Raw genomic sequence first — 19,632 nt, 5'->3', positions numbered from 1 at the left:
TGATGTGTTGGAAACAGGAAAAATAGGCAAGCCTAAGGATCTGAGTGACTCTGAAATGGGCTAAATTGTGATGGCTAGATGACTGGATCAGAGCAAAGGAGAAATGGAAAGGTGGCCTGGACTGATGAATCATGTTTTGTTTTAGATCATGACGATGGTTGGGTGCATATGCATCGTTTACCTGGGTAAGAAATGTCAGCAGGATGCACTAAGGGAAGAAGGCAAGCCAAAAGAGGCAGTATAATGAATGTTCTGGGCAAAGTGCTGGGTCCTGGCATTCATGTGGATATTGTTTTGGCATGTACCCCTTTACAGCAATGGTATTTCCTGATGGTTGTGGTCTCTTTCATCAGAATAATGTGCTCTACCACACTGTGAAAATTATTCAGGAATGGTTTGAGGAAAATGGCAAAGAGTGCAAGGTATTGACTTGTCATCAAAATTGCCCATTTCTAAATCTGATGAAGCATCTGTGGGATGTCCTGGAAAAAACAGTCCATTCCATGGAGGCCACACCTCATAACTTATAGGACTTAAAGGATCTGCTGTTAAGGTCTAAGTTCCAGACACCACAGGACATCTTTAGAGGTCTTACAGAGTCCATGCTTCGACGGGTCAGAGATGTTTTGGTGGCACAAGGTAGAACTACACAATATTAGGCAGGTGGTTTTAATGTTGTGGCTAATTGTTATAAAATCATTATATATTTTTATAACAACTACAAGTTTAGATTGTACCTTGGGGGTTCTTCTGTTTGTTTTTCATTGACTTTATTTCCTGGCACCCAGTCAGTAAATATTCAGCAAGACTCCAAAATCTCCAGCCTCAATTTAACATTTAACCACTGCTATCCCCACTGGCATCTAAATTTGGAAATCACTGGGCCTGAACCACATAAACCCAACAAAACTGTCCATGAGAAAAAATGAAGTCTGTATGCTGAAAGAATAGCTACTTTTGTTTGAATAGTTAGTACAAAAACTGAGCATGGCTCAGTCAAAATTTTGTAATATACAAGAAATTTAAGAAGTGCTGTTCTTAGTCAACAAGCAATAAATGGATAGGTAAAGGAAAATAGCTGGAGCCAAAGATTAGAAATATTAGATATTGTGATTAGATTATAGTACAATGCATTACTGGTTCATGTTTACTCCTCAAACTTTGATTTCTTGTACTTTATCATAACTTTTATCTTACTACTTGGAATAGTAACTGTGTTTGCTTTGAAAAGTGTTAGGTCATATGCTCTGTAAAAGCTACTACGTAAATTAAAGACTGACTGACTGACTTATCTAATTTTTGTAACAGACTTTTATGATAAATTTATACAGGCCTTGTTAGAACCATAAGAAATAGTGGCATCCATTCTTTTAGGTTAAAAAATAAAAGAGCTATGCTTCTAATGAATTCTAAAACACAGTGTTGATGATGATAAAGTTAAAAAAAAAAGATAAAAGATAAATGTGTGGAAAAAAGAACAATTATGGAGGCAGTGACATGGATTAGACATGAATGGTTAATTCTGGAATTAGTTCACCGGTTCACTCATCATTACTGATGATATAATTAAAGGCTACAGCAGTAAAGATACTTTGCACACACATATATACTGTATGTTTATATATATATATAAGGTTGATTGGCTAAATTGATGTTATTTCTCAGCCGGACCAGGGTTTGGTGCTGTCATTTGGTCCTTCTTCTTTTGTCCCTCTGCAGACTAGCAGAAGAACCTACCAAGCAATAACGTCACCACCGACCCTCCCTCTGATGACATAACTTCCATCCCTCATTGATGACATCATCTCTTCTTCTAGAACCCACGTATAGAAGACATCACTTCCTCTTTTGGCCGCCCTTATCCATCACCTTCCCGTTTTTAGCCATACATATGTCTCAGTCTCACCCTCATGACCACAGTTCTGTTTTGAACTCCATTCTGTAAAAATGTGTTTATTTTGTTGTTTCAGTAAATGGGTGGCCATTCCTAAAGCTTTTTGCATCTCCTGCTTTTCCTTATTACATTGTACCAGGTGACCACACTAATAGACACTAGCGGGAACTTTTCCATTGTGGTTTGCTGTTTTGTGTTAAAACGACAATGGCTAAATGCAAAGACCAGTCCAACCTGTATTCATGGGGAAACGCTGTGGTATTGATCCGTTATCAGCTACGACAACACCGCAAAGACTATGCAAGTTGTGGTACTCAGAACCCCATCTTTTCCCACAATACTAGTGTGAAACTGGTCTGAAGACAAAAGTGGTAGCACACAAATTATTCTGGCTTCTTTCAAACATGAACAATGGAATGATGATTTCTTTAAGTTTGCCAAAAATGCAGTTCTCGCAATAAACGGCCAACGCACGTTACACCCCATGTCAACAGGGTCCCATTTTGTTATCAATAATGATTTATTATACCAAGTGGCTGAGCATGACGATGAGGTAAGGTCACTGTTACAATTGCCACAAACATACTGGAAGCAGGTATGTGAACTACCACATACCCACCTCCTGGGTGCCTATTTGGGAGCCGACAAATCTATAAAAAAATAAAAATAAAACTCCAATTCTATTGGTCAAGAATTCATGAGGAGGCCCGACACTTCTGTGCTTCCTATCTGGAGTGTTAGTTGCATCAGATTCCTAGAAGGGACCATGCTCGACTGATTCTTCCTCCCTTAATTGACATTCCCTTTGAGCAAATAGGGGTCAACATCATAGGACTACTTGATCCCTCAGTCCATCCATCCATCCATCCATTCTCTTCCGCTTATCCGAGGTCGGGTCGCGGGGGCAGCAGCTTAAGCAGAGAGGCCCAGACTTCCCTCTCTCCGGCCACTTCTTCCAGCTCTTCCGGAGAATCCCAATGCTCCCAGGCCAGCCGGGAGATATAGTCCCTCCAGCGTGTCCTGGGTCTTCCCCGGGGCCTCCTCCCGGTTGGACGTGCCGAACACCTCACCAGGGAGGCGTCCAGGAGGCATCCTGATCAGATGCCCGAGCCACCTCATCTGACTCCTCTCGATGCGGAGGAGCAGCGGCTCTACTCTGAGCCCCTCCCGGATGACTGAGCTTCTCACCCTATCTTTAAGGTAAAGCCCAGACACCCTGCGGAGGAAACTCATTTCAGCCGCTTGTATTCGCGATCTCGCTCTTTCGGTCACTACCCATAGCTCATGACCATAGGTGAGGGTAGGAAGGTAGATCGACTGGTAAATTGAGAGCTTTGCCTTACGGCTCAGCTCCTTTTTCACCACGACAGACCGATGCAGAGCCCGCATCACTGCGGATGCCGCACCGATCCGCCTGTCGATCTCACGCTCCATTCTTCCCTCCACTCGGGAACAAGACCCCAGATACTTGAACTCCTCCACTTGGGGCAGGATCTCTCCCCCAACCCTGAGAGGGCACTCCACCCTTTTCCGGCTGAGGACCATGCTCTCGGATTTGGAGGTGCTGATTCTCATCCCAGCCGCTTCACACTCAGCTGCGAACCGATCCAGAGAGAGCTGAAGATCACGGCCTGATGAAGCAAACAGGACAACATCATCTGCAAAAGCAGTGACCCAATCCTGAGTCCACCAAACCGGACCCCTTCAACACCCTGGCTGCGCCTAGAAATTCTGTTCATAAAAGTTATGAACAGAATCGGTGACAAAGGGCAGCCCTGGCGGAGTCCAACTCTCACTGGAAACGGGCTCGACTTACTGCCGGCAATGCAGACCAAGCTCTGACACCGGTTGTACAGAGACCGAACAGCTCTTATCAGGGGTCCGTACCCCATACTCCCGGAGCCACCCCCACAGGATTCCCGAGGGACACGGTCGAATGCCTTTTCCAAGTCCACAAAACACATGTAGACCGGTCGGGCAAACTCCCATGCACCCTCCAGAACTCTGCTAAGGGTGAAGAGCTGGTCCACTGTTCCGCGACCAGGACGAAAACCACACTGTTCCTCCTGAATCCGAGGTTCGACTATCGGACGGACCCTCCTCTCCAGAACCCCCGAATAGACTTTTCCAGGGAGGCTGAGGAGTGTGATCCCTCTATAGTTGGAACACACCCTCCGGTCCCCCTTTTTAAAGAGGGGGACCACCACCCCGGTCTGCCAATCCAGAGGCACTGTCCCCGATGTCCATGCGATGTTGCAGAGACGTGTCAACCAAGACAGTCCTACAACATCCAGAGCCTTAAGGAACTCCGGGCGTATCTCATCCACCCCCGGGGCCCTGCCACCAAGGAGTTTTTTGACCACCTCGGTGACTTCAGTCCCAGAGATGGGAGAGCCCACCTCTATCCCACTAACATGATCCCTCAGTGCGAGGACATAAATATATTCTAGTCCTTGTTGATTATACCACCCAATATCCTGAGGCCATCCCCTTGAGAATAGCAAATTCTAAAACAATCGCATGAAAACTTGTGGGGGTCTTTGCACCTGTTGGTATCCCTATGGAAATCTTAAGAGACCAAGGGATACCACTTACCTTGGAAGCATTCAGGGAAGTTACCAACTTGCTCAGAATTAAACATTTACATTTACACTGTATCATCCTCAAACTGGTTTAATTAAACTCTGAAGCAAATGTTACATAATGTGGTCACCAAGGATGGTATGAACTGGGATCAGCTTCTACCCCTTTTTCTTTCTGCCTATCGGCAGGTGCTGCCAGCCCCTTTGGGATTCTCCCCTTTGAACTACTTTATGAATGTCAGCCCTGGGGTATATTGGATATTCTAAAAGAAGGATGGGAGGAAGAGGCCTTCCCTCCTAAAATACCTTAGAGTATATCATGCAATTATTCTGTAGATTTGCTAAAATTAGGCTTATATTACAAGAGAATATGGAGAAAGCTCAAGCAGTTAATGCCTGGAATTATTGACTGTGGGACAGTGCTTTAGGAATTCCACCCGGGTGTTTGGTACTCGTTCCTACCTCTCACTCCAAATTAAGGGCCCATTGGCAATGCTCGTACAAAGTTAAGGACTGGAAAGGACTCGTTGATTATTTGTTTAAAGAGCCAAATTGTCGGCTGAGTAAATGGATTTAGCACGTCAATCTGCTGAAGCTGTGAAGAATATAGGAACCTGACACTGACTCCAGTCATCCCCATTCCCTTTCCACAAAAAAATTAGACCTTAATTTCAGCTCCAATTTGACTTCCCAAAAGAAACAGGCGCTTGATGCAGTGATGCTGTAAGTTCTGGAGGTAGTGAGCAAGAAAGCTGACCGGACATCGCCGATTGAGCATGACAACATAACTGAACCTGGGGGTGATAATCAGGGAGCGCCCTTATTCCCTCCCAGAAGACAGATCAAAAGCATGCAGGACTTAGGTGTAGTTGAGAAAAGTCATAGTCCCTGGTCCAGCCCAATCATACTGGTCAACAAAAACCTGACGAAGTTGGAGATTTTGCAATGACTTCTGCCACCTTAATCAAGCCTCCTAATTTGACGCTTGCCCATTCCTGTGCATGGACGACCTCCTTGATATTTATTTTATGATAAATATTTGACCTCACTTGACATGACAAAGGGGTACCAGCAAGCTACTCTATCAGACATCGCAAAGGCTAAGACAGCATTTAGCACCTCTTCAGTTTGGATTGCACAGGGCGCTGGCTACCTTCCAGCATCTGGTGAATCGAGTGCTTCATCCCCACAATTCCTATAGTGCCGCCTACTTGGTAATCTATTCCAACACATTGAAGAATCGCCTACAGCAGGTTCAGGCTGGATTTCGTATTCATGCGCAGAAATGTTTTGTTGGATTGATCGAGGCCAAAATTTTAGGCTACCTGGTGGGTGGGGGAAAGGTCAAACCACAGTGTTCTAAACTAGTCGCCATACCGAGGTGGCCCTATCTAACAACCAAGCTGCAAGACTAAGCCTTTTCCGGTTTGGCCAGATACTACTGCTGGCTTATACCCTGTTTCTCTGAGAGAATAGCACCCTTGATTGATTTAAAACAGAAGAGGGCCCCTAATAATGTGGTAAGGGACAAACCTGATGCAGGCACATTGGTACCTGTGTTAATGGCTCTTAACGTTTCTCTCCCTTTTGTCCTCCAGACAGAAGTTTTGGCCACAGGACTAGGTGCTATGTTGAGCCAAAGTGTTGATGGTTTATTTTGTTGTTTCAGTATACGGGGGTTGTCATTCCCAAACATTTTTGCGTCTCCTGCTTTTCCTTATTACAAAAAACAAAACATAATTCTTTAAAAAATTAGACCTGATTGTAACTTTGTTAGTGTACAAAGCATGGAGGCTACAAATGAAGATGTTATTTTTTCAATGATTAAAAGACACTACCAAACTACTATTCCAAATCTGCTACTGGGCTATGAAAATGAGATTGTGAGATATACAGTACAATGAGATTGTGGCAACTTGTATACTTGTTCTGAGCACCAATTACCAGAAACTACCACAAGGTATGCAGAAATTCCATACTCATTAAGTGTATGTTACAAAAGCTGGAAATACTTAAAGTTGCAGATGTTATATGTTCCCTTAAAAGACAACCATGTACTTCCTTCAACTCTAAAACAAACTGTATATTAATTTAGTATAATGTTAAGTAATGAAAGTTTTGGGAAAGTGCCCAATCATGCAATTTACTGTGTATAACTTAAAAGTACACAGCTAGCTGCCATGTTATCAGGGTCATCTAGAAAAATCGTAATCCTCTTACTAAAACATAGTAGAAAGTTTTACTTAAAATTAGACACATTTAAATTCACTTTCCAAGGAAGAATCTCCTGTGTCATTTCTTTCCTTGTGACAAGTGCTGCTGGGACAGGCTCTGGCCCCCTCACAACTGGACTGGATTGGAGGAAGAGGTGTTAAAATTCAATGCTGAATCAATGCTAGCCTTTGATAGATTAATGTACGTTCAAATGATAACTTCAAATTAAGACTTCATTTTCTCTTCTCTGGATTGGAAGGGGCAGAGAGTGTGATATCCTTTGACCAAGATGAAGTATTTTATATTTGTAAAATATAGATTGTAATACAATTCTTAAAAATCAATAAAATATATTACTAGAAAATGGATCACACCATGAACTGAATTAACATCTTCTATTTTACATTTCTGAATCAGAACCAAGCATGCCTTGGATTATAATCTATACTGGGCTTTTTTTTACTTTATTAGGTATGAGTTCTCTAGATGTTATTTAGCAGTGTTACTTAAGAAAGAAGTATATTTTACTGCACATGAAACAGGGGATTCCTTTCTGATTATCGTTACCAGGACAAGTTTGAGTGTTCCTAAATTGATTAAAGTGGGCAAAGATGATGGATGGATTGATAGAAGAATTGCTCAGATATTCCCTTAATTAAACCAGCTGTTTTTGTATTACTGAAGTTGTAGCAACTTGAGGCAAGTGTGTTGGGTGAACAAATCACATTGTTACATACATGTCAAAACACACACACACACACACACTAGCAGGAAATCAGATATATGTTGGTGACTATTCTTTTAAGGTAATTTTTCACTGAGTCAAGTCATTCATGTAGAGAAACAATCAGTTTGACTGGGATCACACTTTGTGCAAACTAGCCAGATTAGTGGAATCAGTGCTCTAATCTGCTGGCCAAAATATCACAGAAAAGCACTTCTTTGCTCAGGATGGATACAGAAAAGGTTATGGTATAAAACAGATATTTTACTTGTTATAAAATTTAATCTGCATATAGTAATCTACCACACATTCCCAACAAAATAAAGAACTTTGTATGAAGTGGCCAAATTAATCTGTTTAAAATCTAAACAACTATGTATTTCTCTTGATTAAGAAGAGGCTGAAGTCATAAAATGCTTCAAACAAAAAACTATTGAAAGTTCCTGTAGAAAAAGCTCAGGAAGGCACTTGAATAGAACAACTCAAGAGGTTGCTGATGTTGAAGCAGTTACTTTATTGTAAAAGATATGAAAACAAACTTACTTCAGTTTTGTTTCTTTAAGTTAACTTCTTCTACAGTAATTCTAATGTTTCTTCAAAATGAGGACACAGAGCACAGAAAGTGATATTAATCTAAAATGTAGACATCTGCAGAATGCCAAGAATTAAAATGTGACATTCTGCACTCTTATCCTACAATTTTATTCTCATTTCAGATGCAAATGACTTTTTATGTCAATCCTTATGCAGAAGTACAAGGAATGTAAATGCTTCACAGACAGATATTCATAAGTGTTCAAGTCAACAGAAATCAAAAAATATGTTTGTTACATTGTGATAAATGAATTGGAAAAATAATGCTCTTGGAATAGCCTTAAAAGACAGGGAGCGGCCAAGATATGGTATACAGAATTCATTGGCTGAGAGAGTGTAAATATACAAAAACACACACACACACACAACAAACATACTGTAAAAAATGTACCAAGCTGACATAATTTTTGTTTTTTTCTATTTTGTGATCCCACACCATCCACACTGAGATTGCCTCTCACAGTCTATCACAGGCAGTCAGACATCAGGACCCAAGAAGAACATTGTGGACTTTATTTTAAGGCTATGTCACATTATGTGACTTTTCCAGTGATTTTCGGTCACAACCTTCATTTACATAATCTTAGCGAATTGGTGGCACACTCCTGTGAAGCTGGCTGTGTAATGCGACATGCCCAGTAATTCACTCTGATAAATTCAAACAGCTTTGATTCTGCCTTTGGTCATTATGGCAGGCTTGTGTGTATGAGAGCTGACAACCAATGCATGTTCATGCAGAAGTACAAAGCACTACGTCAATGTAGCAACAAGGATTAAGGAAAGCAGGGTCTTTGGACTTCACAAACTGAAGGGATGCTTGTCTATCCAATGTCTCATGTTTCATGTACCAAAAAATAATTGAAAAAAACAGAGAGAAAAAAAAATGCTGAGATGGCTTCTGAACTTGCTGCAACTGTTAACCGTTCGTATAGCATTGTCTCTGTCATGTAGCACTTGCTGTTAGAGAAAGGGGCAAGCTCAACTGTGCTAGAAGGTCGACACGTGATCGTGAAATATGACAAGGCCAGTGATTTTCAGTTACTTAAATTGACATGGCCCACAACTAGAAATTGCATAATGTGACATCGACATTAGATACAGGAATCAATTCTTTGTTATTGCATGAGTCATGGTAGTTTGTCATTCCTGTCTACACATGCTCATGAATGTGGAGCAGGCTTATCTTCTGATATCTTTTAGCAGGTGTTACAGGAGTAGGGTAAAAGTATTTACAGATCATGAGTTGTGTTTTCATGCTTCATGGCAAGTCACATTTAAAGGGATGAAGAGCTTCACCAAAAGAACATCCTATCAAATCTTATTGTTGTGATATATATAAGGTAAAGCTTTGCCAAAGACTTGGACAATACCCATTTTGATGATCCAAGGACTGCATCTGTCTAGTTTGCTTGACCTCATTTGACTACTCAGAAAATCAACAGTAGAGAATAATACAAATGAGATTAGAATTTGCCTCCAGTTTTAAGACTATGTCCTTTTCCATAAAAGAGCGATTTGCTCTACTGGTAAAGAGGGAGTGGCTAGTCCAAGTGGATGGGCGTAATGAGTAATCAAGTAACTTGATTAAATACATCCTAAATAAACATTTATCTCTTTGAGTGATCTAAAAGTGGTGTAAGGTAAACAATGTATGGAGGAGGGGCACCACAGAAAGTAGCAGTAACAGTAATTATGGAGCATTACACTTTAAAAGAAAGCAGCTGTGTGCCATCACTAAATTAGTATGCCATCATAACAGCCATGCAGCAACATCTGTGAAGACCACAGGTTTTACTCAAGGCTTGCCTGATGCCACAAGGCAAGCTATGGCTAAACATGGACTGTGTATATTTGTAGTGTTCCACTGAAATTATGGCTTTGTGAGCTTATTACATTGGCTAGGGATGCTTGAGAGCGCTAGATATTTTTGTATTGTTCTCCTAGTTCAAATGATACACTTCTACAAATGTAGAACTCTTTACATAAGCCAATGAATGCATTATAGCCTAACAATAAGGAGAAAAATACAGCCTGTCACTTGTTCTCAAAATTTTCACTCCACCCTCCTCATCTACTTGTTATTTTTTACTAAAAAATTCCACAGCATTTGAAAGCAGCTCAATTAGTTTCCCAACCTGTAATTACTGTTTCTACTTCTCTAACTTAACTTCTCTAACCGGTGCCTGAAGAACCTTGGAGCCCAGCACTTCCACCACACCAGGCACTGGGTTGTGCATTTGTAAATATTGTATATAGTTGGTGTAAATAAACGTGTGTGTGGTGAAACAACGATGTCCGTCTGTCTGTGTCCGGGTCCCGTTCAACAATATATATATATATAAAATCCAACATCTGTCTCTCTGTCTGTCTCCTCTTTTCATGAGAGAACTACTTAATGGATTTAGATCAGGTTTTCTTCTATAATTTGCTTGAACATTCCGGTTGATTTTGCAAGTTCTCTCATCCCGCTAAGTATCATAGTTTGTTTGCAGGAGTGATTTATTCACACTAATCCGGGACAGAGGCTGCAGGCCTAGAGGAGGGGGAAGCATGACGTCAGGAGTGGGGAGCCAGGCGGGGTCACCCTTACTTATGCGCCAGCCTCCGTTTGAGTCGGTCTACCTGTCGCCACATTTTGGAGCGTAACTTGCCTCCGCTTAGCTAGCGATACCTGTTTGTTTACTGATTTTTAATGCTTGTCCTGTTTCACTACAACACGGGCAGAGTGGCAGGGGAAGGCTAGTTTAAGATATAATTGATTACATTGCTTTAAGTTTCTCCAATTACAACACAGGCAGGTGAAGCAAGGTGCTCATGGTCACTCAATATTAGTAGTGAGATTTAATCCCAAAACATAAGGGTTTGCTGATGCTATGCCACACTGCCTAGCCTCAAGAAGACACCAGTGGATACATTTCTGAATGCATTTCTCATAACATCACACACATAAAGGGATGGACATTTCTAAGGTGGGGAAGATGCCCTTTAAGGAAGACATTTTGAGTTTGTAACAAAAAAAACTATATACACATAAAACATACAGTACAATACATCTGAATCATGCACAACACATTTATAAAAAAACAAGTGGGTTAATCAGTGAAAAGCTGAAGTGGATCTGCACCTAATTACAAAATAACACAAACAAGTAATTTTACTTGCATCTGAAATCTAAACTTGACCCTTTCTACTGAATAAACGTCTGTCTATTATCCAGTAGGAACCCAATATTCCCTTCTAGCCCAGAGCTGGCTGTGTTCTTTAAAGATGTTTCCACAGGTATAGACAGCAGTGCCAAGGAAGCAGTATCAGATAATAAGAGTGATGGTAATGGTGACACAAGTAACCTTGGGCATTCAATGTAAGAACAAGTTTATTGCCAAATCTTGGCTTCTATACAGAGTATTGTACTCATTCTCTATTAGCCAGAAGAGTTAAATCAGACAGCTACAAAGGATACCAAACCAAACCCATCCACCCAGGAGGAGATTTAGAACACAGTGGAAGCACTAAGACTCAGTGTGAGAATATTTTGAGATTCTTCATGGAGAGTTGTAGACCTTTGCAAAGCATATAGGGAAGTTTAGTCTAGCCTTCTCACCATCAGCTTTAGGCAGCTCAATGAAGTTAATATCTTAACATATTTTGAATTACTTTGTCTTTTGCTGAATATTCTTGTTATTAATTCATTAGCCAATTGTAAATTGTGGTAAAATAGCCATTTTATTTACAAAAGGCCTTTAAACTTATTTCTATCATTGCTATGTATGAAAGGCACATTAAGGACTAAAAAGGAAGGTAGGTGAAAGGTGACTACTGACTCCTAATTCACAGTTTAGCGGCTCTGCTGAAGACTGCTTAGATGTGTTATGCACACTGAGTATGTCATTTAAAAACTGAAATTCCAAGCTAATATTATACATTCACTTTTAAAGAAATACTCTTCTAAACAGATGTATTCACATATCTTTGGTGGCCTGCAGCATTTCCGAGAAGATTCAGAAAAATCTCTGCACATTTGTCAGCCATTGTGATGTTGGTTAAACTATACTGCACCGATTCTGAAAAACACACCGTATTTGCGTTTTGATTTTTCAGGCAATGTTTTTCAGAATAAAACTGGCTCACCTGAATCTGAATATACTGTATAGTACTGTAAATGCACTGTGAAAACATCAAGGCTTCACAGTGTTTTCAATAAACAAAATTATTAGTGATAAGTTTGTATACACGATAATCTGTTTATTTAAGACTACAGTTAATACTTACTGTCTATGTAACTTTACCTATAGCTATGTGTGAGGTGCACATGACCTCTGTAATGTGAAGGCAAAGGGCAGTTGTTTTTCATCAAAAAGTATTTACCACACAACTGAGCTGGGTTCAATTAAAATAAATAGATATGCAGAAGCCTGATAAAAGTTAGCTATCTTCAAAGAATTGCTAAGAATGTAAGTTTTAAGTGAAACAGTATGCTCTAATGCATTAGAGATGCTGATCCTAGCAGAGCACAGTATGTATAACATTAAATGTGAGTCTTGCTAAACAAATGATTTAAATTGGAAAAACTTCAACGTTGCACAACATGTTTAGTTTGTGATTCTCTTAGGCACATCTCTTCTAGAATTAATTGGAGCTGAAGAACATCTTTCAGACAGTGAAATATATGCTACACCATTATAAGTACAGTAGGTGCACTGGAAATGTACAATGATGCTCAAAGTGTTACTGTGCTAGTTCCATTTATTTTCAAAGTATATAACAGGAAAGCAAGTGTGTTATTCGTTGATGTGGAATAAAATAAATGACACCAACCATATTCCAGGCTGTCTAGCCCTTTAGATGGGTCTAAGACACAGTATAAATCAGAGGCATTTATAATAAAGCATTTACTGAAAGCCAAAATCATTTTAGGACAACCCCTGGTCCACAAGTGTGTATAACCAATTTTTACTCATTAGAACAGACTACTGTTCCCCAAAAGAGAGTCAAGGAAGGATTGAACAAAGTAGAAAGTCATCTATTCCCACTGCCCGGAAACAAGATAGCACATGTAACAGGAAGGTCTGCACCAGTCAGTGAAGTTTTTTCCAATAATGTATCGTTAAAGTTTATGGGTTAAAGAAAAGATAGAACTTATAAGCTTACAACCCCAAAATTTCTGGTTAACACAATAGTGAAATGAACAATCCTTCTAGCTGTCTTGGACCTAAAACCTAACTTCTATATTTTCAGTCTGATGAATACAAATGTAATAAGAGTGTTTTGTACTGTATAATACTGTACCTGTACTGATAATAACAATAAAGTACTAACTCTCTACCTCTAAATATGAAACCAAAAAATAATGACTATAAGTGTTACGTTTGGTAGATGCAGCTAAGTTGCTTTAAATATTCAGGTGCTTCACCAACTTATAAAAGTATTAATTTGCCTATTAAAATTTAATGTAGAAAAAATATATTTCTATATTATATAATATTTCTATTTTATAATATAGAATTATTTAAAGAATCAACATTTTTCTATCTCTATTACATACATATATTTCCTAAAAATACCCACACAGAAAATTCTAAATTCATACCTTTTTATCGTTATCCATCTCTCGAAATATTAACTTATCGACTTCATTGGTGTCAGCAGTTCTAATAGTCTGCATGTTTGCTGAAGGACAAAGCCTCTGAAAAAGAGAAAAAATAGTACTTTTGAGCAACTTCACGCTGCATTTATATCAGAAGGAAAGCTGGATGCATACAACATATTTCAAATTATCTTTAGTACAGAAATACTATGGAATTTATTTTGTTGCTTCCCAATACTCAGTAATAATATATATAAAGGATAGAAATCCACAAAGGGAGAAAATGAATCACATATCTTAATGTAGTGTTTTATTCCTAACCTTTCAACAATTGCCAGGTATTCTCATCAGACATGCAGGATTCAAGACAATATACAGCAAATAAGGAATGGGGGCGTAGGTGGGTGTAAGGTGGGGTTCAGAGGGTGTTAATCTTGAAGTCCATTTTATTATTTCGATATTCTTATTTTTATGCCTGCATATGCAGGGTTCATTTCCAAATGTCCATCAATGGTGTTTTCATTTGATAGCTATGATTCAGCCAACTCTATGGCACTCTTAGAATTTGCCTTAAAGCTAACTTACACCAAGTCCCAGTTAAACATGTGCATTGACCAAATATTGATATACATCAATAATATTTCTTATCAAATTTTACTCAGTTGGGGAATTAGTGAGGGTGAATTAGTGGCCTGTATGCAGAAAGTATTTCTTTGCAAGGTGGCTGAGAATTAGAAAGATTAATTCATGTTCTTTTCACCATGCAAGTGTATTTGTCTCACTGTTAATCTCTGCGGCTTGCAGATAAGTTGAAAATTCTGCTTCAGTTTTATATCTGTGAGGCAATGTGAATGAAGATGTTATCCTCTTAAAGAAGCTACCAAGGTTTTGCTTCGTTTTTTCGGATGCTTGTGGTTTTGCTTCAGCGGTTTCTGGATGTCCCATAGCTAAGCCAGGCTGTGTGCTGGTCTCATCATGTTGAAGGACCTACACTTCAGACACAACTCTATGTTTGACCTCTTCATACTTTCCCTCAAGAATGTAAGAACCTTTAAATCGTGGATCCATAAAATAAGTAATAGCCAGATGTTGCTGGGTGGCAGAGACATTAAACCTCTCTCTCAGATAATCAAGTAAGCCCTGTGTCCTCCTCCTGGTGAACCAAGATGCTGGTTTGAAAAAGGTGTAACACTGGCATAACATAGGAGACTGTGATAAATTAGAAGCAATAGAACACTCTAGACGAGAACAGGCCATTCAGCCCAACAAAGCTCGCCAGTCCTATCCACTTGTTTCCTCTAAGAAAACATCAAGTCGAGTTTTGAAAGTCCCTAATGTCTTACTGTCTACCACACTACTTGGTAGCTTATTCCAAATGTCTATCGTTCTTTGTGTAAAGATAAACTTCCTAATGTTTGTGCGAAATGTTCTTGATGAACTCATTTTAAAATACAAGTCTCGATCCACTGTACTAATTCCCTTCATAATTTTAAACACTTCAACCATTTCACCTCTTAATCTTCTTTTGCTTAAACTGTAAAGGCTCAGCTCTTTTAATCTTTCCTCATAATTCAACCCCTGTTGCCCTGGAATCAGCCTAGTCGCTCTTCTCTGGACCTTCTCTAGTGCTACTATGTCCTTTTTGTAGCCTGTGTGGTGTTATCGGTCCACAGCTCGCTCAGCAAAGGCCATTTAAATAATCACCACACTCGCGGCTTTGTGAGGGGGCGTAGTAGTCGTAGCAAGCCGCGGAGCGATCTGTGGTGTTGCCGTTTCTCACCTTGTGCACAGGTGAGGGACTGCCCACATCCATGATTGTTCCCGTGGCTAATGTGCAGCAGCTGCTATGGCCCCTCACAATATAAAAAGAAGCATGAGTCGGTTGGGAGGAAAAGGAGAGAACAAAAAAAAAAAAAGAAAAAAAGAGAACGGAGGTTACAGGGAGTCGGTGTGAGAGAGAGAGACACATAGAGCGTATGGGTGAGCGAGCGAATGAGAGCTCGTGGGCAGCTGCGAGGAAGCTGGGTGTTAGGCCGACACCCAGGCGTTGGAGTTGAAGTCACTCCCGCTGAGCGAGTAGGTAGCGGGAGTGACCAGGGAAAGGCGACTGGCCGTAGAAGACCGGAAAGGCAGCAGGAGTCGCAAGACTTGGTGTTGCAGTCCTTGGTGTGGCGTCCTGGAGACCAAGGAGTCCAAGTCTCAGGTCTGAGATGAGTGCCAGACCGAAGCCAGGATCAGGAGGTCTCCAGACCTGTGTTAGTGAATAGAAAAGGGCAGCTGCAGAGAGAGCGTCTCGCCTGCTGCAAAGCCTAGTTGGGAGAAGCAGGTGAGACGCTAATACTAACAGGAAAGAAGCACTGAGCTTATTGGGTTTTTTTTAAGACTGCTTCCTGTATGAATGTTTTAACCACTGTTTTTAAAGGATTGTTTTTTCTATTGTTTTTAACCTCCACGTTTTTCTTTTAATGGATTATTTATTTATTGAACTTTGAAAGCACTGCACTATTTATTTGAACACTTTGTTTTTGTTGAATATTTTAAATAAAAGCACTTCACACATCTTTACCATCTCCTTGCTCAATTGTTATTGCCTCAGCTGTCTAGCTCATCGGTGACATTACCGACGGTGTTGGGTTGAAGGGCTCCCGAATAGCGATGGGAGCATGGAGCAGAACCCGCATCGTCACAGCCTGGAGACCAAAACTTCACGCAGTAGTCGAGATGAGGCCTCACCAGTGCATTATAAAGGTTGAGCATAACCTCCTTGGATTTGTACTCCACACATCGTGCTATATAACCTAACATTCTGTTAGCCTTCTTAATGGCTTCTGAACACTGTCGGGAAGTTGATAGCTTAGAGTCCACTATGACTCCTAAATCCTTCTCATAAGGTGTACTCTCGATTTTCCGACCGCCCATTGTGTATTCAAACCTAATATTTTTACTTCCTATGTGTAATACTTTACATTTACTGACATTAAATTTCATCTGCCACAAATCTGCCCAAGCCTGTATGCTATCCAAGTCCTTCTGTAATGATATAACGGATTCCAAATTATCTGCTAATCCACCTATCTTGGTATCATCTGCAAACTTAACCAGCTTGTTACTTATATTCCTATCTAAATCATTTATATATATTAAAAATAGCAGCGGCCCTAGCACTGACCCCTGTGGAACACCACTCTTAACATCGACCAGTTCTGATGAGGTTCCTCGCACCATCACCCTCTGCTTCCTGTGTCTGAGCCAATTCTGCACCCATCTAAAAACATCACCCTGAACTCCCACTTCTTTTAACTTGATGCCCAACCTCTCATGTGGCACCTTATCAAATGCTTTCTGAAAGTCCAGATAAATAATATCATAAGCTCCACTTTGATCATATCCTTTTGTTGCCTCCTCATAGAATTCCAACATGTTAGTAAAACACGACCTCCCTCTTCTGAACCCATGCTGACTGTTCAGAATAACTCCTGTCCTTGCCATGTGTTGCTCAATCTTATCCTTAATAATTCCTTCCATTAATTTTCCTGTGATGCATGTTAAGCTTACTGGCCTATAGTTGCTTGGATCTGCCCTGTCACCCTTTTTATATAATGGGATGATATTTGCCATTTTCCAGTCCTTTGGAATCTCTCCAGTGCACAGTGACTTCCTAAAAATATGTGTCAAGGGTTTATATATGTACTCACTAGCCTCCTTAAGAACACGAGGATAAATATTATCTGGGCCTGGTGATTTGTTTGATTTCATCTTATTTAATCTGAGCAGCACTTCTCCCTCTACAATTTCCAAATCCCTCAGTACCTCCTTAGTAGTTGCGTTTACCTCTGGGAGGTTATCCACTTGCTCACTTGTAAACACCTCAGAAAAATGTAAGTTTAGGGCATCTGCTATTTCATTGTCTGTATCTTTTAATTCCCTTTACTATTCCTGATGAACTTGACCTCCTCCTTAACTGTTCTTTTACTACTAAAATACTGAAAGAATCTCTTGGGGTCTTCTTTCACCTTATCTGCTATATTCCTCTCCAACTGTCTTTTAGCCTCTCTGATATCCTTCTTAATGGTTGCCCTCATGTTCTCATACGTGCTACTATTCACTTTGCAGTCATTAGTCTTATATGCCTTATACAGCAGTTTTTCCTTTGCAACTTCTTTTTAAATCTTTATTAATCCATCGTGGAGTTTTTTTAGTTTCCTATTAATTCCAAATTTAGGTATGTATCTGTCCTGCATTACATGTAAAACATTTTTAAACCTGTTCCACTGCTCCTCGACTGTCTCCACATTTAAAAGCTTATCCCAGTCTATCCTACTTAGACTTTGTCGCATCTGCTCAAAATTAGCCCTACCAAAGTTCAACTTAACAATTTTAGTCTTTGCATCTGTACTCTTACAAAATACTGAGAATTGTATTACATTATGGTCACTTGACCCTAGTGGTTCAATCACCTCTACACCCTCAATTCTATCCTGATTATTACAGAATACTAAATCCAGACAGGCTTCACCCTGTGTTGGTGCTTTAACATGCTGTGTTAAAAAACAGTCACTGATTACTTCTAAAAACTCCTGCTCTTGTGCTCCTCCATCTGCAAGGTTATCCCAGTTAATATTTGGATAATTAAAGTCCCCCATGACTATAATATCCCCCTGTAAACTTGCCTTTTTGATATTACTAAAAAGATGTGTGTTGAAATTACTGTCTGAATTGGGTGGTCTATAACACACTCCTAAAATAAGACCTCTTCCCTAATATTTTCCAGGCGAAGCCACATGTCCTCACTAAGATGGGGCTCATCATCCAACTGAAGAGGTCTTACATTTAAACCCTGTTTGGCATAAACAGACAAAATGACTTGGCAAAATGACTGAGCTGAGAGCACATCTGTAAATTCCAGGAGGGATCAGAGAATTTTATCAGTTGACTCCAGAGCATCAATGTCCTGCCAGGTAGGGGGACAAGAGGTCTGGTTTTCTGGTCAGATGAGAGAACTTGGGCGATGGCCTATTCTTGTTCCAACATCCCCTGGATCATTTCTGCCCTTGATCCCCATCTTTTAGGGGCTTCTGTTATGAACTGATGGGAAGGCAGATTGAGCATCTTCTGTGTTGGTGTCAAATCCCTTCTTTTTCCAGCTGAAGGAAAAATTTGAAACAATTGTCTTACATACACCAATGGCCCATTCAATGCAGGGATCTCTCATGCCTCTCTCTTAAATCATACCTAAATTACAGTTCAATTTATTATTTACATTATTATTATTTAAGTTAAAATATTTCTCATGCATGTGCACAGACACGCAAACCCATTACCGATTGCTAAATGCAGCTGGTGACAAAGCACTGTAGTCTCTTCCATTTGTTCAAATCAACAGCTTTAATCACACTAGCAGTGTTGTCTGTGGTAATACATATCACTGAGCCCCAGCACGATCGTTTCTCCAGTATGGTCATCTGGGACATACCCTGTCTGAAGACAGATGCACTTCATCTCCTACCTCTCAATAAAATGGACCGCAAGGCCAGGTTTATATTTCACGCAATGCAAAGAGTGTGTCTTCAGACACTACCTCCATGCAAGCAGTATACTGTTTATACTTATGTGTGTAATTAGTAAATTGGAAGATTCTACCAGGTGGGAGTGCAAGATATCATCACGGTGACAAAACAATGCTTGGCTTTGCTGTGTTGTGAACTGCTTCAGGATTACATCCATTAACCCAGGAACGTGCCCATTCCAGAAAGCATCAGTCGCGAGGCAGAAACAATCCCTGGATGGGGCATCAGCCCATAGCAAGGTGAATACAAGCACACACATACAATTGTGTCATTTTAGCATCACGAAGTCCACAAACCTGCGGAAACCCAACAGGAAAACATTCAAACTCCAAGCAGTGAACACCAGAGACGTGACTCCTTACTGTGAGGCAGCAGTACTACCGTGCCACCCTCACATGTGTAATTATTAACAGTATTAATTATTTAAATTAAATGTAATACACATACTTTAATGCATTTCATCATGAAAGTGA

The 19,632-nt window shown here is 40.2% G+C and overlaps 1 protein-coding gene across 1 annotated transcript in view; it reads right to left on the bottom strand.

Moving 5' to 3' along the window:
- The window catches only part of LOC120540065 (inositol polyphosphate-5-phosphatase A), a 542,509-nt gene that overhangs the window by 49,647 nt on the left and 473,230 nt on the right, over positions 1-19,632 (bottom strand). The window contains exon 10 of the mRNA XM_039770535.1: positions 13,596-13,691. Within this exon, the coding sequence (XP_039626469.1) occupies positions 13,596-13,691 (96 nt within the window). The remainder of the gene's footprint in view (positions 1-13,595; positions 13,692-19,632) is intronic.

This window comes from Polypterus senegalus, chromosome 1 (genome assembly GCF_016835505.1).
Source record: "Polypterus senegalus isolate Bchr_013 chromosome 1, ASM1683550v1, whole genome shotgun sequence".
Lineage (NCBI taxonomy): Eukaryota > Metazoa > Chordata > Cladistia > Polypteriformes > Polypteridae > Polypterus > Polypterus senegalus.
This window is presented reverse-complemented; position numbering and strand designations above follow the sequence as displayed.